The sequence below is a fragment of the Mustelus asterias genome, chromosome 5 (genome assembly GCF_964213995.1).
Source record: "Mustelus asterias chromosome 5, sMusAst1.hap1.1, whole genome shotgun sequence".
Classification (NCBI taxonomy): domain Eukaryota; kingdom Metazoa; phylum Chordata; class Chondrichthyes; order Carcharhiniformes; family Triakidae; genus Mustelus; species Mustelus asterias.
In genome coordinates, this window is record NC_135805.1 from 122428232 (window position 1) to 122451310 (window position 23079).

Genomic DNA, 23079 nt, shown 5'->3' on the forward strand with positions numbered 1-23079 from the left:
TGGCTGACTTGTAGCTGGTTCAATGACCCTTAGTGGAATTTTTCGAGCAGTTTCTGTTGGGTTAAAAACAATCAAAATGGCTTCCTCATTGGTTGATCTTCCAGAAATCCAAACAAAGGGTGATGTTTCTGTTTATTCCAATTATCTTGTGCTGTCATTTGATATCTTGAAAGTTTGAGACAGCCAGTGTATTTTTGTTTGAATGACCCATTCAATTTGCAACTACTTTTTTGAATTAGTTTCTCGAAAGGACATTGATACAACATCAATCTGGAAGATTCCGTATGTTCCTTCCTGAGACGGGGGAGTATTTTCAATCCACAGGAGAAGTCAGGTGATCCCTGGCAGCCATGTTTTGCAGCCTTTGCACAGTTTAAAAAAAAATACCAAGTCCACAATATACTGTACACAATATTTCACAATTTCCTTTTTAAGAACATCATAGAGCCAATTCAACTGTGTTGTGAGATAACTGGGATAAAAAAATGAAAGTATAAAGTACATTTAATGATGGCAATACATCAGAATGTTCTGGAGAACACCAAGTTGTTTTTATCCATTATAGTAACTCCCGAACCCAAAGTTCCCATTTGTATGTTCAAAAGCCTATTTGTTAGAAATCATAGAAACCCTACAGTGCAGAAGGAGGCCATTCGGCCCATCGAGTCTGCACCGACCACAATCCCACCCTGGCCCTACCCCCACATATTTACCCGCTAATCCCTCTAACCTCCGCATCTCAGGACTCTAAGGAGCAATTTTTAACCTTGGCCAATCAACCTAACCCGCACATCTTTGGACTGTGGGAGGAAACCGGAGCACCCGGAGGAAACTCATGCAGACATGAGGAGAATGGGCAAACTCCACACAGACAGTGACCCAAGCCGGGAATCGAACCCAAGTCCCTGGAGCTGTGAAGCAGCGGTGCTAACCACTGTGCTACCGTGCCGCCCTGTTCTGTAAGCAGCACTAAGATTTAAAGGAAATTTATACATTTCAACACCAACTCTCTTTGAGCAACATTTGGCTGCACCTCATTGATTGTCTCCCTATATTATCTATGTTGGAAACAAGTTTGGGGAGATCCTGTTTTCAGTCATTCTTCAGTAAGGTCATTAGATCTTACAGCGCCAGGGACCCGGGTTCAATTCCTGGCTTGAGTTATTGTCTGTGTGGAGTTTGCACATTCTCCCTGTGTCTGCGTGGGTTTCCTCTGGGTGCTCCGGTTTCCCCCCTCAGTCCAAAAGTGTGCAGGTTAGGTTGATTGGCCATACTAAATTGCCCCTTAGTGCCCCAGGATGTGTAGGTTAGAGGGATTAGCAAGGTAAATATATGGGGTTGTGGAACAGGGCTTGGGTGGGATTGTTGTCGGTGCAGACTCGATGGGCTGAATGGCTTTCTTCTGCACTGTAGGGATTCTCTGATTCTATTTGTCAAAGCAGTGTGTGATAGTGATGCAAGCTCTTCACTTGCGCAGATATAGTTAACAGCTTGATCATGTATTAAGATACAAGGTTCCGTCACATAATTAGCACAACAAAATGCCATTTTGAAGTCACCAGTTTTCAAACCCACACCATGACATTTTAAGACCAGGAATTCTTCAGAGCTTGCATAAAGCCCACTCAGTAATTGACAGAAATAGAACTTGTCAACACAGTCCTCTCGTGCAGCTTCAGCATTACTTGTACACAAATTATTATTCCTTGCACTCGACGTGTTATTTCTTTTTTCCCTTCCACTCACTATACTTCTTCAATTCAGCTGAGGAATGAAGATTGTTCTGGGAGTTTAACACCGAGTCTGCAAGCTACAAAGAAGGTTGGAGTTTAATAAATCATTATTTTGATATGATTTGCTTCTTCACTAATACTTTAACCGTTGATATTTTGAGCTTCCTATCTATTCTGTGGGATGTGTTTGTTTAACCTGTCTTATGTCAAAAAGAAATGAAATGTCATGTATCCAAGCTGTAAATTGTAATGTTCCACATTCACTTGTTAACATTAACTATTGAAAGATTGACAACAGTCTCCATGCAAGATATCTATGCACTGACCATCTTGGGGAGCTTTGTGCCTCACTTGTTAACATGAACTATTTAATGATTGAGAATAGTCACTATGCAGGATAGCTGTGCATTGAACCAACTTTGAGGCAGAGTTTGTTTAAAAAAACACAGCTGGAGGAAAGTAGAACTGAAAGTGTTTGAAATCTGGAATCAGGACAGAAATTGCTGAAAAACAGTATATCTGTCAGCGAGTGAGATTTTCTGGTTGGAATCATTCATAATGTTTGAGATGTTTCCGGAGATGTCTTGTTTCATTTTGATTTGTCATTATTGAAATTTCAGGAGTTCAGATGAACAGAATTTTAACTTGTGATGATGGCAGAAAAAAGGATAGTAAGAGTTTTAACAACACCAGGTTAAAGTCCAACAGGTTTATTTGGTAGCAAATGCCATTAACTTTCGGAGTACTGCTCCTTCGTCAGATGGAGTGCAAATCTGCTCTCAAACAGGGCACAGAGACACAAAATCAAGTTACAGAATACTGATTAGAATGCGAATCTCTCCAGTCAACCAGGTCTTAAAGATACAGACAATGTGAGTGGAGGGAGCACTAAGCACAGGTTAAAGAGATGTGTATTGTCTCCAGACAGGACAGCCAGTGAGATTCTGCAAGTCCAGGGGGAAAGCTGTGGGGGTTACTGATAGTGTGACATAAACCCAACATCGCGGTTTAGGCCGTCCTCATGTGTGCGGAACTTGGCTATCAGTTTCTGCTCAGCGACTCTGCGCTGTCATGTGTCGTGAAGGCCGCCTTAGAACATAGAACATAGAACATTACAGCGCAGAACAGGCCCTTCGGCCCACGATGTTGCACCGACCAGTTAAAAAAAAAAAAAAAAAACTGTGACCCTCCAACCTAAACCAATTTCTTTTCGTCCATGAACCTATCTACGGATCTCTTAAACGCCCCCAAACTAGGCGCATTTACTACTGATGCTGGCAGGGCATTCCAATCCCTCACCACCCTCTGGGTAAAGAACCTACCCCTGACATCGGTTCTATAACTACCCCCCCTCAATTTAAAGCCATGCCCCCTCGTGCTGGATTTCTCCATCAGAGGAAAAAGGCTATCACTATCCACCCTATCTAAACCTCTAATCATCTTATATGTTTCAATAAGATCCCCTCTTAGCCGCCGCCTTTCCAGCGAAAACAATCCCAAATCCCTCAGCCTCTCCTCATAGGATCTCCCCTCCATACCAGGCAACATCCTGGTAAACCTCCTCTGCACCCTCTCCAAAGCCTCCACATCCTTCCTGTAATGTGGGGACCAGAACTGCACACAGTACTCCAAGTGCGGCCGCACCAGAGTTGTGTACAGTTGCAACATAACGCTACGACTCCTAAATTCAATCCCCCTACCAATAAACGCCAAGACACCATATGCCTTCTTAACAACCTTATCTACTTGATTCCCAACTTTCAGGGATCTATGCACACATACACCTAGATCCCTCTGCTCCTCCACACTATTCAAAGTCCTCCCGTTAGCCCTATACTCAACACATCTGTTATTCCTACCAAAGTGAATTACCTCACACTTCTCCGCATTAAACTCCATCCGCCACCTCTCGGCCCAACTTTGCAACCTGTCTAAGTCTTCCTGCAAACTACGACACCCTTCCTCACTGTCTACCACACCACCGACTTTGGTGTCATCAGCAAATTTGCTAATCCACCCAACTATACCCTCATCCAGATCATTAATAAATATTACAAACAGCAGTGGCCCCAAAACAGATCCCTGAGGTACACCACTTGTAACCGCACTCCATGATGAATATTTACTATCAACCACCACCCTCTGTTTCCTATCCGCTAGCCAATTCCTGATCCAATTTCCTAGATCACCCCCAATCCCATACATCTGCATTTTCTGCAGAAGCCTACCATGGTGAACCTTATCAAACGCCTTACTAAAATCCATATATACCACGTCCACTGCCTTGCCCCCATCCACCTCCTTGGTCACTTTCTCAAAAAACTCAATAAGGTTAGTAAGGCACGACCTACCTGCCACAAAACCATGCTGACTATCACCTATCAATTCATTACTCTCCAAATAACTATAAATCCTATCCCTTATAATTTTTTCCAACATCTTGCCGACAACAGAAGTGAGACTCACCGGTCTATAATTCCCGGGGAAGTCTCTGTTCCCCTTCTTAAACAATGGGACAACATTCGCTAACCTCCAATCTTCTGGTACTATACCAGAGGCCAACGACGACCTGAAGATCAGAGCCAGAGGCTCTGCAATCACTTCTCTTGCCTCCCAGAGAATCCTTGGATAAATCCCATCCGGACCAGGGGATTTATCTATTTTCAGACCCTCCAGAATATCCTGCACATCCTCCTTATCAACTGTAATACTGTCTATTCTACTCCCTTGCAACCCAGTGTCCTCCTCAGCTATATTCATGTCCCCTTGCGTGAACACCGAAGAGAAATATTGGTTCAATGCTTCACCAATCTCCTCCGGTTCCACACATAACTTCCCTCTGCCATCTATAACTGGCCCTAAACTTGCCCTAACCAACCTTCTGTTCTTGACATACCTATAGAACGCCTTAGGATTCTCTTTAACCCTATCCGCCAAAGTCTTCTCATGTCCCCTTTTAGCCCTTCTAAGCTCGCTCTTCAACTCCCTCTTAGCCAATCTAAAGCTTTCTAGTGCACTACCCGAGTGCTCACGTCTCATCCGAACATAAGCCTCCTTTTTCTTTTTAACCAACAAAGAAACTTTTTTGGTGCACCACGGTTCCCTAGCCCTACCAATTCCTCCTTGCCTGACAGGGACATACCTATCACAGACTCGCAGTAGCTGCTCCTTGAAAAAACTCCACATGTCGGACGTTCCCAGTCCCTGTAATCTCCTAGTCCAACCTATGTTTCCTAATTCTCTCCTACTAGCCTCATAATTACCCTTCCCCCAGCTAAAACCATTGGCCCGAGGTTCATGCCTATCCCTTTCCATCACTAAGGTGAACGTAACCGAATTGTGGTCACTATCACCAAAATGCACACCAACTTCCAAGTCTAGCACCTGGTCTGGCTCATTTCCCAGCACCAGATCCAATATAGCCTCACCTCTAGTTGGCCTGTCTACATACTGAGTCAAAAAACCTTCCTGCACGCTTTGAACAAAAACTGACCCCTCTAACGAGCTAGAGCTATAACAATTCCAGTCAATATTAGTCAAGTTAAAATCCCCCATAACAATTGCCCTATTACTTTCACTCCTAAGCAGGATTGACTCCGCAATCCTTTCCTCAACCTCTCTAGAACTTTTAGGAGGTCTATAAAAGACTCCCAACAGGGTGACCTCTCCTCTCCTATTTCTAATCTCCGCCCATACTACCTCAACAGATAAGTCCTCATCAAACCTCCTCTCTGACACTGTGATACAATCTCTGACCAATAATGCTACCCCTCCCCCTCTTCTACCTCCTTCCCTACTTCGACTAAAACATTTGAACCCCGGGACCTGCAGCATCCATTCCTGCCCCTGCTCTATCCATGTCTCTGAAATAGCCACAACATCGAAGTCCCAGGTACTGATCCACGCTGCAAGTTCACCCACTTTATTGCGAATACTCCTGGCATTGAAGTATACACATTTCAAACCCTGCTCCACCCCACCTCTGCAATGCCGTGCATTGCAGTCCCCATCCATGCATCCCTCACTTTCAGCCCCACTACTCAGGATCCCTCCCCCCCCCCGAATCAGTTTAAACCTCCCTGCATGGCCTTAGCAAATTTACCCCCCAGGATATTGGTCCCCTTCTGATTAAGGTGTAGACCATCCTTCTCATAGAGGTCACACCTTCCCCAGTACGAGCCCCAATTGCTTAAGTACCTGAACCCCTCCCTCCTGCACCATCCCCTCAGCCATGAATTCAAACCTTCCCTCTCCCTATTCCTCTCTAAACTATCCCGTGGTACAGGCAAGAGTCCAGAGATAACCACTCTGTCAGTCTTGGCCTTTAGTTTCCACCCCAACTCCATAAATCCCTGCCTAATATCCCCTTCCCCTATCCTCCCTATGTCGTGTGTCCCCACATGTACAATAACTTGTGGTTTATCTCCCTCCCCCCTAAGAGTCCTGAATACCCTGTCAGACACATCCCGGACCCCAGCCCCTGGTAGGCAACACACCAACCCTGAGTCCCTACCTTTAGTTCCGACCCTCCTATCTGTCTCCTTAATTGTGGAGTCCCCAATCACAAGGCCCAGTCTTTTACAGCCCCTAACCACCTGAGCTTTCTCACTCGGCTCACCCCCAGAGATCTGCTCTCTATGCTCAGTTGATTCCTCCTCAACTGTAGCCTCCAGCACCGAAAACCTATTATGGAGGGGAACCGCCCCAGGGGATTGTCTTCCCGATTGCTTCTTACCCCTCCTCCTGGCATTGACCCAAGCCTCATTTCTAGGAGTTACTATTTCTCTATAACTCCTATCAACTTCCACCTCCGCCTCCCGAATTATGCGGAGTTCCTCTACCTCCCCCTCCAGCTCCTTTACACGCTCCTCCAGAAGCTGCAATCTAATGCACTTCTTACAACTAAAATCTCCTGAAACACTACTGGATTTCCTCACCACATACATCCCACAGGAGATGCAGCATACTGCCTGAACTGCCATCCCTGAAGCCATTACCAGCAAGAAAAAAAGAAAACAAAAAACTTCCCCACACTTCCCCAACTGTCACTCTCCACTGCAGCCCGAGCAGCACTCCCACACTGAGACACCAACTGTCACACTCTACTGCAGCCCGAGCAGCACTCCCACAGTGAGACACCAACTGTCACACTCTACTGCAGCCCGAGCAACACTCCCTCACTGAGACACCAACTGTCACTCTCCACTGCAGCCCGAGCAGCACTCCCACACTGAGACACCAACTGTCACTCTCCACTGCAGCCCGAGCAGCACTCCCACACTGAGACACCAACTGTCACACTCTACTGCAGCCCGAGCAGCACTCCCACACTGAGACACCAACTGTCACTCTCCACTGCCTTGGAGAACACTTACCCGAAGATCAGAGGCTGAATGCCCGTGACCGCTGAAGTGCTCCCCCACAGGAAGAGAACAGTCTTGCCTGGTGATTGTCGAGCGGTGTTCATTCATCCGTTGTCGTAGCGTCTGCATGGTTTCCCCAATGTACCATGCCTCGGGACATCCTTTCCTGCAGCGTATCAGGTAGACAACGTTGGCCGAGTTGCAAGAGTAGGTACTGTGTACCTGGTAGATGGTGTTCTCACGTGAGATGATGGCATCCGTGTCGATGATCCGGCACGTCTTGCAGAGGTTGCTGTGGCAGGGTTGTGTGGTGTCGTGGTCACTGTTCTCCTGAAGGTTGGGTAGTTTGCTGCGGACAATGGTCTGTTTGAGGTTGTGCGGTTGTTTGAAGGCAAGAAGTGGGGGTGTGGGGATAACCTTGGCGAGATGTTCGTCTTCATCAATTACATGTTGAAGGCTCCGGAGGAGATGCCGTAGCTTCTCCGCTCTGGGGAAGTACTGGACAACGAAGGGTACTCTGTCCACCATGTCCCGTGTTTGTCTTCTGAGGAGGTCGGTGCGGTTTTCCGCTGTGGCGCCTTGGAACTGTCGATTGATAAGTCGAGCGCCATATCCTGTTTTTATGAGGGCATCTTTCAGCGTCTGTAGGTGTCTGTTGCGATCCTCCTCATCCGAGCAGATCCTGTGTATACGGAGGGCTTGTCCGTAGGGGATGGCTTCTTTAACGTGTTTAGGGTGGAAACTGGAGAAGTGGAGCATCGTGAGGTTATCCGTGGGCTTGCGGTACAGTGAGCTGCTGAGGTGACCGTCCTTAATGGAGATGTGTGTGTCCAAGAATGCAACCGATTCCGGAGAGTAGTCCATGGTGAGTCTGATGGTGGGATGGAACTTGTTGATGTCATCATATAGTTGTTTCAGTGATTGTTCACCATGAGTCCAAAGGAAGAAAATGTCATCGATGTATCTAGTGTATAGCATCAGTTGAAGACCCTGTGCGGTGAAGAAGTCTTGTTTGAACCTGTGCATGAAGATGTTGGCATATTGAGGTGCGAATCTGGTCCCCATAGAACATAGAACATTACAGCGCAGAACAGGCCCTTCGGCCCACGATGTTGCACCGACCAGTTAAAAAAAAACTGTGACCCTCCAACCTAAACCAATTTCTTTTCGTCCATGAACCTATCTACGGATCTCTTAAACGCCCCCAAACTAGGCGCATTTACAACTGATGCTGGCAGGGCATTCCAATCCCTCACCACCCTCTGGGTAAAGAACCTACCCCTGACATCGGTTCTATAACTACCCCCCCTCAATTTAAAGCCATGCCCCCTCGTGCTGGATTTCTCCATCAGAGGAAAAAGGCTATCACTATCCACCCTATCTAAACCTCTAATCATCTTATATGTTTCAATAAGATCCCCTCTTAGCCGCCGCCTTTCCAGCGAAAACAATCCCAAATCCCTCAGCCTCTCCTCATAGGATCTCCCCTCCATACCAGGCAACATCCTGGTAAACCTCCTCTGCACCCTCTCCAAAGCCTCCACATCCTTCCTGTAATGTGGGGACCAGAACTGCACACAGTACTCCAAGTGCGGCCGCACCAGAGTTGTGTACAGTTGCAACATAACGCTACGACTCCTAAATTCAATCCCCCTACCAATAAACGCCAAGACACCATATGCCTTCTTAACAACCTTATCTACTTGATTCCCAACTTTCAGGGATCTATGCACACATACACCTAGATCCCTCTGCTCCTCCACACTATTCAAAGTCCTCCCGTTAGCCCTATACTCAACACATCTGTTATTCCTACCAAAGTGAATTACCTCACACTTCTCCGCATTAAACTCCATCCGCCACCTCTCGGCCCAACTTTGCAACCTGTCTAAGTCTTCCTGCAAACTACGACACCCTTCCTCACTGTCTACCACACCACCGACTTTGGTGTCATCAGCAAATTTGCTAATCCACCCAACTATACCCTCATCCAGATCATTAATAAATATTACAAACAGCAGTGGCCCCAAAACAGATCCCTGAGGTACACCACTTGTAACCGCACTCCATGATGAATATTTACTATCAACCACCACCCTCTGTTTCCTATCCGCTAGCCAATTCCTGATCCAATTTCCTAGATCACCCCCAATCCCATACATCTGCATTTTCTGCAGAAGCCTACCATGGTGAACCTTATCAAACGCCTTACTAAAATCCATATATACCACGTCCACTGCCTTGCCCCCATCCACCTCCTTGGTCACTTTCTCAAATGGCTGTTCCGTGTGTCTGGATGAAGAACTGGTTGTTGAAGGTGAAGATATTGTGGTCCAGGATGACGCAGATGAGTTGTAAAATTGCATCTGGAAACTGGCAGTTGTCAGCGTTGAGTACTGAGGCAGTTGCAGCAATGCCATCGTCATGGGGGATGCTGGTGTAGAGTGCCGAGACATCCATTGTGACGAGGAGTGCTCCTGGTTCAACTGCTCCATGTGTGCTGAGTTTCTGTAGGAAGTCCGTAGTGTCGCGACAAAAGCTGGGGGTTCTTTGTACAATGGGTTTCAAGATGCCCTCAACATAGCCGGAGAGGTTCTCGCACAGGGTCCCATTGCCCGATACAATGGGACGGCCGGGTGTGTTTGCCTTGTGTATCTTCGGGAGGCAGTAGAGATCTCCAACGCGGGGAGTACGAGGGATGAGAGCACGGAGGGTGCTTTGAAGGTCCGGATCAAAGGTCTTGATCAGAGTGTTGAGTTGACGGGTGTGTTCTTTGGTCGGATCTGTGGGTAACTGTCTGTAGTGTTTCTCGTTGTTCAGTTGTCGGTACACTTCTTTGCAGTAATCTGTTCTGTTCAGTATGATGATGGCCCCTGCTTTGTCTGCTGGTTTGATGACAATGTTGCGGTTGGTCTTGAGAGTGTGGATGGCGTTGCGTTGTGCTTGGGTGATGTTCGGTACTGTCTTGTGAGTGCGACTGATGAATCTGGTGTTGACGCACCTCCTGATGGCTTGGGCATACATGTCAAGTTGAGGGCAGCGGCCTTCGTTGTCCAGTACTTCCCCGGAGCGGAGAAGCTACGGCATCTTCTCCAGAGCCTTCAACATGTCATTGATGAAGACGAACATCTCGCCAAGGCCATCCCCACACCTCCACTTCTTGCCTTCAAACAACCGCACAACCTCAAACAGACCATTGTCCGCAGCAAACTACCCAGCCTTCAGGAGAACAGTGACCACAACACCACACAACCCTGCCACAGCAACCTCTGCAAGACGTGCCGGATCATTGACACGGATGCCATCATCTCACGTGAGAACACCATCTACCAGGTACACAGTACCTACTCTTGCAACTCGGCCAACGTTGTCTACCTGATACGCTGCAGGAAAGGATGTCCCGAGGCATGGTACATTGGGGAAACCATGCAGTCGCTACGACAATGGATGAATGAACACCGCTCGACAATCACCAGCTCAAGACTTCTCTTCCTGTGGGGGAGCACTTCAGCGGTCACGGGCATTCAGCCTCTGATCTTCGGGTAAGTGTTCTCCAAAGCGGCCTTCACAACACACGACAGCGCAGAGTCGCTGAGCAGAAACTGATAGCCAAGTTCCGCACACATGAGGACAGCCTAAACCGGGATGTTGGGTTTATGTCACATTATCAGTAACCCCCACAGCTTGCCTCCTGGACTTGCAGAATCTCACCTGCTGTCCTGTCTGGAGATGCTCTCTCTACTCACATTGTCTGTATCTTTAAGACCTGGTTGGCTGGAGAGATTCTAATCAGTATTCTGTAACTTGATTTAGTGTCTCTGTCCCCTGTTTGAGAGCAGATTTCCACTCCATCTGACGAAGGAGCAGCGCTCTGAAAGCTAATGGCATTTGCTACCAAATAAACCTGTTGGACTTTAACCTGGTGTTGTTAAAACTCTTGCAGTGTTTACCCCAGTCCAATGCCGGCATCTCCACATCAGAAAAAAGGATGGCAGCAGATTCGTTGCCCATTGTACTCCACTGACTGGAGAAATCAGGTAGTGGTGTAATAGGTGGACAATTGCTTCTGCCAAAGGTCATAACTAGGCCACGTCTTTTATCACACTTTGCTGTGGGAGGAATATGTTGCTTCATTGAGGATTACTGTCACGATCGTGCCTGTTTTGGGGGCACTGTAAGTTGAATGATTGAAACAATATCTTCTTGGTTGAATTAGGGAGTAAGGCTTGGACGTGGGTGTGTCTTGTAGGCCATCTAAGCTTTAGTTGATCGCAAGGTCCTTCCCTGACTCTGGGTATTGGCTGGTGCTGCTTTGCGTTCTCTGTCTGAGAGGAGATTTGGAAGGAAGAATTACGGTGAGTAACCTTCCAATAATAGAACACAGACTGCCTGGAGCTTCACTAACTCTCGACTGAGGGCCAATCTTGTTTTGGTTAAATGTGTTCCATAGGTGTCTCAGCCACATTGCTATTGAACTGTTCTACAAGCAGGAGGAGCAATGTATCATTTTGCTCATCTGAGTGCTGCAGAAATGCTCTGCTCCTGTGGGTTGGCCCACTCCACAATAAGGTAGACTTCAAAGACTTGTCATGGTTCTTATTGTCTCCTGGCTGGAGTGGCTTAATGCAAGATATGACCAGAACAGAAGAGGGCTCCACTGCCTATTGCCCCTGTACCAGTCAGGCAATCTGGAGGAGTTGAACTTGTGAAGTCTGTATACACGCTAACCAACAATATTTTATTAGGACATTTAGGACAGAATATTTCCAGTCTAGTCAGTTCTCAACCATATGGACAGGGGAATTAACATCTGGTCAAATTCCAATGTCATCCTGACCTTATCCATTTTCCCTCGAGTTTGGATTAAAGATGAGAAGGGAACCTTCTTGGATCTGTCAGGTAAGTAATTAAGAAGGGTTTTAGAAGCCAATAACGCAGCAAGGTAAGTAAGACCTGTTTTAGCTCTGAATCCTGGAGTTCCCTGCCAGGGGATCTGTTTCTTGACCTGCCAGCAACTCACCAGGGTCACCAAACGGAGTGCACAGCAATAAGAGCTTTTTCACTGAAATTGACAACCTGCACAGGCTACGATCGGTTACACTGAGGAACTTTAACCATGGCCATTGAGAGGCTGCTATTCAAAGCACTTCTTTTCTCAGAGAGTCCTTTCACTACTTGACAGGTGATCTCCTTGGAGATCTATAATTCTCTCACTTTCAGCTGCACTTATCTGCTGCCAGCCTTCAACGTGGCATGGGAACAGCTTGTACAGTACTATTTTCCACTTCTGTTGAGATGAAGAATAGTGGCCCCACAACACCAACCGCACCATCAGCAACAGGAGCAGCCTTAGCAGCAGGACCAGCTTTGTTATTCATTCATGGGATATGGGTGTCACTGGCAGGGCCAGCATTTATTGCACATCCCTAATTGCTCTCGAGAAGATTGTCTTTTTGAATAGTTGCAGTCCATGTGTTGGAGGTGCACCCACAGTGCTGTTAGGGAGAGAATTGCAGGATTTTGACCCAATGACAGCTAAGAAATAGTGATATGTATTAGGATGGTGAGCATCTTAGAAGGGAATTTGGATATGGTGTTTTTTCCAAACACTTGATACCTGCCATTGTTCTTCTAGGCAGCAGAGGTCACAGTTATAAAAAGTGCTGTTGAAGGAGTTTTGGCAAGTTGCGCCTGTGCATCCTTTGTAGAGGGAGTGAAGGTGATGGATGGGTAGCAGTCAAGAGGGCTGCTTTGTCCTGGATGGTGTTGAACTTCTTATGTTGTTGGAGCATTCATCCAAGCAAGTGGATAGTATTCCACTCTTGACTTGTGCTTTGTAGATGATGGACAAATTTTGAGGATTCAGGAGGCAAGTTACTTGCTGCAGAATTCACAGTCTCTGACCTGCTCCTGTAGGCACATTCTTTACATGGCTAATCCAGTTACGTTTCTAGTCAATGGTAACCTCAAGGATGTTGATAGGGGAGGGTTCCACAGTGGTAAAATGCCATTGAATATCCAGGGGAGATGGTTAGATTCTCCCTTATTTGAGATGGTCATTGCCTGACACTTGTGTGGTGTGAATGTTACTTGCCACTCATCAGACTATGCCTGAATGTTATCCAGATGTTGTTGCATATGGAAATGGACTGCTTCAGCATCTGAATAGTCACAAATGTTATTGGACATTGTACAATCATCAGTGAGCATCCCCACTTCTGACCTTATGACAGGAACATCATAGTTGAAATAGCTGAAGATGGTTGAGCCTCGTACATAACCCTGAGGAACTCCTGCAGCAATGTTCTGGGGCTGAGGTGAGTGGACTCTAATGACCACAATCTTCTCTCCTTGTGCTAGCTATGACTCCAACCAATGGAGAGTTTTCACCTGATTCCTTTCCATTTACTTCAATTACATGAAGGCTCCTTGATACCATTCTTGCTCTAAAGCTGCCCTAATGTCAAAGGCCATCACTCTCACCTCCCACCTGGAATTCAGTTTTTTTTCCATACTTGGAACAAAGTCTGGAACTGCCTGATAGCTGTGTTAGTCATGCCTTCCATCACTTTCCTAATTATCAAAAGTGGGTTGATGGGGCAACAATTGGCCAGATGGAACTTGTTCTGCATTTTGTGTACTAACATATGTGGGTAACTTTCCACATTGTTAGGTGAATGCCAGCTTTATAGCTGCACTGGAACAACTTGGCTAGGAGCGTGCCTAGTTCTGGGGAAGAAGTCTTCATTACTATTGCTGGAATGTTGTCAGGGCCCATAATCTTTGCTGTATTCGGTGTGTTGAGTGTTTCATGATATCATGTGGAGTGAACCGAATTGGCTGATGACTGGCACCTGTGATGCTGAAGACCCCAGGAGGAGGCCAAGATGGATCATCCACTTGTCGTTGAAGTTGTCTGCAAGTGTTTCAGTTTTGACTTTTGCATTGATGTACGGGGCTCCCCATAATTGAAGGTGAGAATGTTTGTGAAGACTCCTCCAGCTAGCTGTTTAATTGTCCACCATCATTCATAACCTTATCTCTCTCCACCAGACGGAGGGGATGGACACTGAAGTGCAGCTGGGAGGAGGCAAAACCTCTAACACAGGGTTTACAGGCAGAGAGGATCATTTCACAGGGTTTACAGGCAGAGAGGATCATTTCCTCTTGACATGTTTGAGCACCAGCACCTCAATAGGCCCAGGCTCTCGTGGCTGGTCACAAAATATAGAAACATGGAAGATAGGAGCAGGAGAAGGCCATTTGGCCCATCGAGCCTGCTCCGCTATTCATTATGATCATGGCTGATCATCCAACTCAATAGCCTAATCCTGCTTTTTCCCCATTAACCTTTGATCCCATTCGCCCCAAGTGCTATATCCAGCCGCCTCTTGAATACATTGAAGATGTATCACATACGAAGTATCACATACAAAATATCCATCCGAGATAATGGTATTGGCTGACATTTCCTTTTGCTGGCATCTAATAAAATAATGTTTGCATATACACAGAACAATCTCAGAAAGCATGTTTATGGCAGCATTTTTTTGGGGAGATGGGAAGAAAGAGGATTCAACATTTTTCATTGTAAAGTTAGTGTCTCTTCAATACAATATATGTAACACGCAACTGATGCAATTGCTTTCTAGTATTTTAACACTGAGAAAATATTTTTCTTAGTCAGTTACATAATGTTTAAAATACCTTTTGAAGTTATGATTTGAACTTGTTATTTGTTGTACTCACCAAAATGCGTGACACACCAGCTATGTTATGTCAATTTTGTCGTTTGCAATTGTGGGCTCCATTTGACATTAGACTCTAATTCTTTGCTCACAAAGTAGCTCGGTCACTATACTCACTACAGTCACACCGTGTGAAAACTGTTAAGTATGAACCTATACACGTCACATCAGCAAACCATTACATTAAACTACTTTGCCAGTTGTCTGACCATTTGTTATTCCTGATTTTCAAAAGTAAGAGTTATGTGCAAGATTGCAAATACTTTTTGGGCTGAATTTTCTCTAAAAATTGTAATCTGATAGATTTATTTTTCTTTTGGAATATAAATTATACTGCAAGATTTAAAAGGTGAACGTTAAATAGCAATAGTATAAATAAAAGGCGAAGAATGTGAGAACAACTTTGTTTTTAACTAGCTGGCAGATATAATAGTGTGTGTGAAGATAGGCTGAAAGTAGTGAGGGTTTTGTCATGTGAGCCAAGTTAGTAGGTGCTCTTCTATAGCTGACTTGGAGTATTTTGTTCCCAATCTTCATCTTGGGGGAGGTCAAAGGGAGACTGATCCAGTTCCTTTCAGACACAAATTCATCTGACAGAACTATAAGCTAGACTGATTAGAAAAAAGGTCAGTTATTGGGTATCACAGCAGGAGCTTTGTACCTATGACTGGCTTTCAAATACTTGACCTAGATTCTGTTCGATAGTTTAGTGTTAAAGGAGGATAATTGTTCTTTTATTTTTACGTTCACAGATAAATCCTATTGAATACCAATAGAAAAGAGTTATTAAAAGTTATGTAATGGTGACTGAATTTGTAAAGATAAGTCCACGTTATCCAATTTGAGCAAGGTGTTGCTCTCAAAGGAAGCTGGTGCGAAAGAATTAACTACAGCTCTGTCTTCAGCCTGCAATCCCATTGAGCATAGTCTCCACTGGGATTGCAAGCTCACTGACTTCAGTCAGTAATGAAGAGTTTAGAGGGCAAAAGAATGGCTGGAGCATTTAGCACTTAAATTCTTTCATGGGATGTGGGATCACTGGTACGGCCAGCACTTGTTGCCCATTTCTAATTGCCCTTGAGCTGAATGGCCTCCGAGGCCATTTCAGAGGACTATTAAGATCCAACCACATTGCTGAAGTTATGTGTAGGCCAGACTGGGTAACGGCAGCAGATTTCCTTACCTCAGGAAACATTAGTGAACAGTTGATGGAAGTTTCATGATCACTTTTACTGAGACTGGTTTCTCAATTACTAATAGAATTTAAATTCCGCTACCTGCCTTAGTGAGATTTGAACCCATGGCCTCCAAACATTAGCCTGGGCACCTGGATTACTGGTCTGGCAACGTTACCATTTCCCACTTCTGTGAAATTTATTTAGATGTAATTGAACTCTCAGAGAGTGCATCACTTCTGATAGAACGGGGAATGCCCTGATGCCAACAAATGAGGAGGATTAAATTGGATGTTGCAATTTTCAGAATTGAAGGCTTCACACATGTTTGTGTATGCAGTGTAAGAATGTATAATATGTATACATTGTATATAATAGCCTATTGGATAATTGAAATCAATGACTGAGGAACATTAACATTTTAGAACATAGAACAGTACAGCACAGAACAGGCCCTTCGGCCCACGATGTTGTGCCGAGCTTTGTCTGAAACCCAGATCAAGCTATTTCCTCCCTGTCATCCCGAAGTGCTCCATGTGCCTATCCAATAGCTTCTTAAATGTTCCTAAAGTTTCTGACTCCACTATCCCTGCAGGCAGTCCATTCCATACCCCAACCACTCTCTGAGTAAAAAACCTACCTCGGACATCCTTTCTATATCTCCCACCATGAACTGTATAGTTATGCCCCCTAGTTACTGCTCCATTCACCCGAGGAAATAGTCTTTGAACGTTCACTCTATCTATCCCCCTCATCATCTTATAAACCTCTATCAAGTCTCCTCTCAACCTCCTCCGCTCCAAAGAGAAAAGCCCAAGTTCCCTCAACCTTTCCTCATAAGACCTACCGTCCAAACCAGGCAGCATCCTGGTAAATCTCCTTTGCACTCTTTCCAGTGTCTCCACATCCTTCTTATAGTGAGGTGACCAGAATTGCACGCAATATTCCAAATGTGGTCTCACCAAGGTCCTGTACAGTTGCAGCATAACCCCACGGCTCTTAAACTCCAACCCCCTGTTAATGAACGCCAATACACTATAGGCCTTCTTCACGGCTCTATCCACTTGAGTGGCAACTTTCAGAGATCTGTGGATATGAACCCCAAGATCTCTCTGTTCCTCCACATTCTTCAGAACCCTACCTTTGACCCTATAATCCACATTCAAATTTGTCCTACCAAAATGAATCACCTCGCATTTATCAGGGTTAAACTCCATTTGCCATTTTTCAGCCCAGCTCTGCATCCTATCTATATCTCTTTGCAGCCTACAACAGCCCTCCACCTCATCCACTACTCCTCCAATTTTGGTGTCATCAGCAAATTTACTGATCCACCCTTCAGCCCCCTCCTCCAAGTCATTTATAAAAATTACAAATAGCAGAGGACCCAGCACTGATCCCTGTGGCACTCCGCTGGTAATCGGTTTCCAGCCTGAAAATTTTCCATCCACCACCACCCTTTGCCTTCTGTTAGATACAGTAAGAAGTTTAACAACACCAGGTTAAAGTCCAACAGGTTTATTTGGTAGCAAAAGCCACACAAGCTTTCGAAGCTCTAAGCCCCTTCTTCAGGTGAGTGGGAATTCTGTTCACAAACAGAACTTATAAAGACACAGACTCAATTTACATGAATAATGGTTGGAATGCAAATACTTACAACTAATCCAGTCTTTAAGAAACAAAACAATGGGAGTGGAGAGAGCATCAAGACAGGCTAAAAAGATGTGTATTGTCTCCAGACAAGACAGCCAGTGAAACTCTGCAGGTCCACGCAACTGTGGGAGTTACAAATAGTGTGACATGAACCCAATATCCCGGTTGAGGCCGTCCTTGTGTGTGCGGAACTTGGCTATCAGTTTCTGCTCAGCGACTCTGCGCTGTCGTGTGTCGCGAAGGCCGCCTTGGAGAACGCTTACCCGAATATCAGAGGCCGAATGCCCGTGACCGCTGAAGTGCTCCCCAACAGGAAGAGAACAGTCTTGCCTGGTGATTGTCGAGCGGTGTTCATTCATCCGTTGTCGCAGCGTCTGCATGGTTTCCCCAATGTACCATGCCTCGGGACATCCTTTCTTGCAGCGTATCAGGTAGACAACGTTGGCCGAGTTGCAAGAGTATGTACTGTGTACCTGGTGGATGGTGTTCTCACGTGAGATGATGGCATCTGTGTCGATGATCCGGCACGTCTTGCAGAGGTTGCTGTGGCAGGGTTGTGTGGTGTCTTGGTCACTGTTCTCCTGAAGGCTGGGTAGTTTGCTGCGGACAATGGTCTGTTTGAGGTTGTGCGGTTGTTTGAAGGCAAGAAGTGGGGGTGTGGGGATGGCCTTGGCGAGATGTTCGTCTTCATCAATGACATGTTGAAGGCTCCGGAGGAGATGCCGTAGCTTCTCCGCTCCGGGGAAGTACTGGACAACGAAGGGTACTCTGTCCAAGACAATACACATCTTTTTAGCCTGTCTTGATGCTCTCTCCACTCCCATTGTTTTGTTTCTTAAAGACTGGATTAGTTGTAAGTATTCGCATTCCAACCATTATTCATGTAAATTGAGTCTGTGTCTTTATAAGTTCTGTTTGTGAACAGAATTCCCACTCACCTGAAGAAGGGGCTTAGAGCTTCGAAAGCTTGTGTGGCTTTTGCTACCAAATAAACCTGTTGGACTTTAACCTGGTGTTGTTAAACTTCTTACTGTGTTTACCCCAGTCCAACGCCGGCATCTCCACATTCTGTTAGATAGCCAGTTACCTATCCAATCGGCCAAACTTCCCTCTATCCCACACATCCTTACTTTCTTCATAAGCCGACCATGGGGGACTTTATCAAACGCCTTACTAAAATCCATGTATATGACATCAACTACACTACCTTCATCAACGCACTTAGTTACCTCCTCAAAAATTCTATCAAATTTGTGAGGCAAGACTTGCCCTTCACGAATCCGTGCTGACTATCCCGGATTAATCCGCATCTTTCTAAATGGTCGTAAATCCTATCCCTAAGGACCTTTTCCATCAACTTACCGACCACTGAAGTAAGACTAACTGGCCTATAATTACCAGGATCATTTTGTGGCAGCTAAGGTGCTTACTTTTTCTGCTCTAAATCAAATAGTATTACAAAGGGAATGTTGGATAATATCTTTAGTTGTTTAAAGTCATTGTTTGGAAGTGTATTCTAGATTCCGCACAGAAGTTGTGAAATGTCTTGATAAATTATATAAGAATCATAGAATTCTACAGTGCAGAAGGAGGCCATTCGGCCCATTGCTTCTTCACCGACCACTATTCCACCCAGGCCCTATTCCCATAACACCATGCATTTACCCTAGCTAATCAACCTGACACTAAGGGGCAATTTAGCATGGCCAAATAGCTAACCCACATCTCTTTAGAGTGTGGGAGGAAACCGGAACACCCAGAGGAAACCCACGCAGACACGGGAAGGACTTGCAGACTCCGCACAGACAGTGAACCAAGCCGGGAATCGCACAGTGAGGCAGCAGTGCTAACCACTCTGTCACCATGCCACAAGTTACGAAAAGGGCTGTGTCACAAAATTTAATGAAGGATATTTCATCTTGTGTCAGTTAAAACCTGCCATCCAAATCTAGCTTGAGGCAGTCGGAAGATAATAAAGAGCCATTGAAACTACCAAGAGAGAGGGATCATAAGTGCTGAGAAAAATTAAACATCAGTGGCCAGAAAGAGGATTTAAAGTTCCACAGTCGCTATAACGCATTTCATGCTGCAACACAAGAGAGAAGTGGATGGGCTAGAAAGCAAACTTAGTTGCAATCTGAGCTGCAGAGGCTAATAAGCGGTGTCTGGTTTGTCTGTGTCAGATGGGGTGGTGCTGAGAGGTTCCTGCATCCTACACATCAAAGGGAACTGGTGTAAATTTGGAGATTGATGTGCCAAGGGCTTTTAGAGGACTTTTGGTTAGCAGATGTGTGGACCATCAATGGGGTGCAGGCCAAGGAAGTCACCAGGACCCCTGAGGTAAAATTGGCAATTTGGGTATATTTATATTAGTGGGATTATTAAAGATGCCGGAATTGTATTGCTAATTGCAGAAAGAAACATATTTTGATACTGGTCATTTTCAGCAGACATCTGCGTCACAGGCAGATCGTGTTTTTGAAAGGAAACAGAGATAAGTGGCATAAATCACTGCAGAATGTATTCTGGCAGATGGACCAAGCTACAGAGAGTACTATAATCAGGAAATAATTGAGGAACACTGTAATCAGAATCAATCACTTTGATCGTAGAGAACGTTTTGAGAAAGGATTGAAATGGTTCTGATTTACAGGCTAAAAAAGTAGCATGTTTTCATGGTGACTTGGATCCACAAGGCATCACTTCAAACTTTGCAGATGAAATGCAACTTAAATGTTGTAAACATTGAGGAGGTTATTAACAGGCTCCAGGAGGATGTGGAAGAAATGGGCAAATATATGGAAGATGGAATTCAATGCAGAGAAGTGTGAAGTGATGCAAGTGAGTGGTTGGGATCTGGAATACACTGCCTGAGAGTGTGGTGGAGGCATTCAAAAGTGACTTGGATTGTTGTCTGAAAGGAAGAGTGTGCAGGTCTATGGGCCAGGAGCAGATCAGAAAGTGGCGCATGATAAAATTCTCCTTTGGAGAGCCAGTGCAGACATAATGGGCTGAAGGACCTACTGTGCTGTAACCATCCTGTGATTCTGTGATTTTGCGAAGAGGATTGAAGAGAAGCAAAATAGAAAATTTTAAAGTGAGTATAGGAACAGACCAACTGGAGGATATGTGTACAAAAATCTTTGGAGGTGGTAGTAAAAATTAAGAAGTTTGTTTTTAAATGGGTCCCTTAGTTGAGGAATAGAGAACAAAAGCAATAAGGTAATTTAAAATCTTTATAGACCACTGGATGGACATTAGCTTGTGGATTGCGCTGAATTCTGGACAGCACACATTATAGAGAGGGTGCAGAATAGACTTACCAGGGTGGTGCCAAGACTGAGGGACCTTATTTATGTGGAGAGATTAGAGAAGTTGGGGTTAGTCCCCTTGGAGCTGAAAAGGCTAAAAGGAATTAGATGGAGGTGTTCAAAATCATAAACGGTTTTGATGGAGTAAATAAGGAGAAACTGTTTCCAGAGGCTGAAGGATCGATAATCGGAGCAGACAGACTTAAGTTGCACAGTCTCCATGAGGGAGCATTCTTTCACATAGTGAATTATTGTGATTTGAAATGCATTGCCTCAGCGGGTTGTGGAACTGTATTTAGTAATAACATTTTGAAGAGAATTGGATAAATACTTTTGAGGCAACTGTTTATTTGATTAACAGAAAAGAAATGAGGGAATGGGATCGACTGGACAGCTCAACTGTAGACTCAGCATAGGCAGATGGGCTGAATGGCTGCCTTCTGTGGTGTATCATTCTATGAATTTCTGATTCTATGAAACAGAATCCTTTGCAACAGCAAGAACAAAGGTTGGTGACCTGTCATCAGCATCATTATCACCTCTTGATTTGTACTTACACTTAAAGGTACATTTCAATTCCTTGGACTATTGTTTTCTGGGTATTGCCAGAATGCTGTATGTCAGTTCAGAGATGCTGCCTCAGCAGACAGTTATGTAAGCTGGAAAGTCTTAAGACAGGTACAGAATGAATTACACAAATGAGGATATGTCAGTGAAGTAACTCATTTTGGAGAAGGAATTATTTATTATTGTCATTATCGGTTCTGCTTGAATGAGCTAAGAGAGAGGCAGAAGTGTGGACCCTACAACTGCTTACATGAACTGTCTAATGTTTATTGTCAAATGAGTATTTTGCAGTTGTGGAAATTGTAAGCTAGCATAGTTCTTATTATGCAATGTTTTCAGCTGTTAAAGATTCTGTCCACCCCCAGAACCATTTCAGGCTCCCAAAACAGCACACATCATCAGAAAGTTGTGACTTTGTAACTGTACAAAACAAAACATGTTTGATTAGTTTAGTGATAAGTTCCTAGGATGTGTTGACTCTAAGTAAATAGAAACAACTTGCTTTGATGAAACTTCTTCTGGTGAGCTTATTGCTGAGATTTAGTCTATTTCATTCTTATCTGCGCTCTTGCTACCAACCGCCCCCCCCCCCCCGCCCTTGCTATATGATTTTTACCCATACTGATCACTAACCTTTACCAACACTATTGCTGTTACCAAGGGATTCCATTTTGTCATATGAATCTGTGCCATTCAGATAATGTAATCTCTCAGAAGATGTGTTGACAAAGGTTTTTGTTTTTTAAGACAAACCTATTTAGATATTGAAAATAAATCTATCATACTGGATTTCATGGGAATACTTTTAGAAGCTATCATTCTGTTCCTTCCTAGATACTCTGCAACTTCTAAATTTAGATCTTTTCTTTGACGACCTATCCTTAGTTTTAATACCTGGATTTTCTTTGTTGAGTATCTCCTTTGTATTGCACTTCATGTTAGGTTGTGGAGGTTATATTGACTATATTTACTTTCATATAAGGATAATGTCTTTACCTCTTGCCTGTCCTTTATTTAACATTGGATGTGATATTTTGGTAGTTTTTAGCTGCGCTGCAGGAGAATGCCACAATGCCGACTAAAAAGGATTTGCAACCAGCATGAAATGTACCTCTGATCTTTACTGTTATCCACAACACCGTTACCATCATACTTTTGAGAGGACAAAAAAATGCTAAGGAGAAAATTATTTTCTAATTTATCTTATTAATTGCGCAGGTCCATGTTGATGAAACAGCAAAGCCTTTGGCTTTCACATTTGTGCCAATTGTTAGAAGACTTCCAGTACACATTCAGGTGATTGATTCCACCAGATCTTCACCACAGCCTGGGAAACAGCAAATGCCTAAAGCCAATTCTTCAATAATGAATGAGGTAACATCATAGTTTTCAACATTGATGCATTTTTTTTCCACACGCAGATCTTTTTATATTAAATAACTTCTTCCACCAGTAGAAAACAAACATTGTACCATCCTAATACACAATGTATGTACTGTCCTCCTAATATTAACAATGATAAATGTATA

General features: G+C 44.6%; 1 protein-coding gene across 15 annotated transcripts in view; it reads left to right on the top strand.

Annotated features, from left to right (window-relative positions):
- Window positions 1-23079, top strand: part of mlip (muscular LMNA-interacting protein) — a 204200-nt gene that overhangs the window by 83757 nt on the left and 97364 nt on the right. For 12 of the 15 annotated variants that reach the window (XR_013497792.1, XR_013497793.1, XM_078213270.1 and 9 more), the window contains one exon: window positions 22769-22924. The exons of 2 other annotated variants lie outside the window; for them this stretch is intronic. Coding sequence is in view for 11 of the 13 variants with exons in the window: in XM_078213270.1 (XP_078069396.1) it covers window positions 22769-22924 (156 nt within the window). In the remaining 2 variants the exon portion in view is untranslated. Of the gene's footprint in view, window positions 1-1771; window positions 1822-21344; window positions 21492-22768; window positions 22925-23079 lie in introns of those variants that run through there. One more of the 15 variants, XM_078213273.1, reaches the window with a different exon arrangement.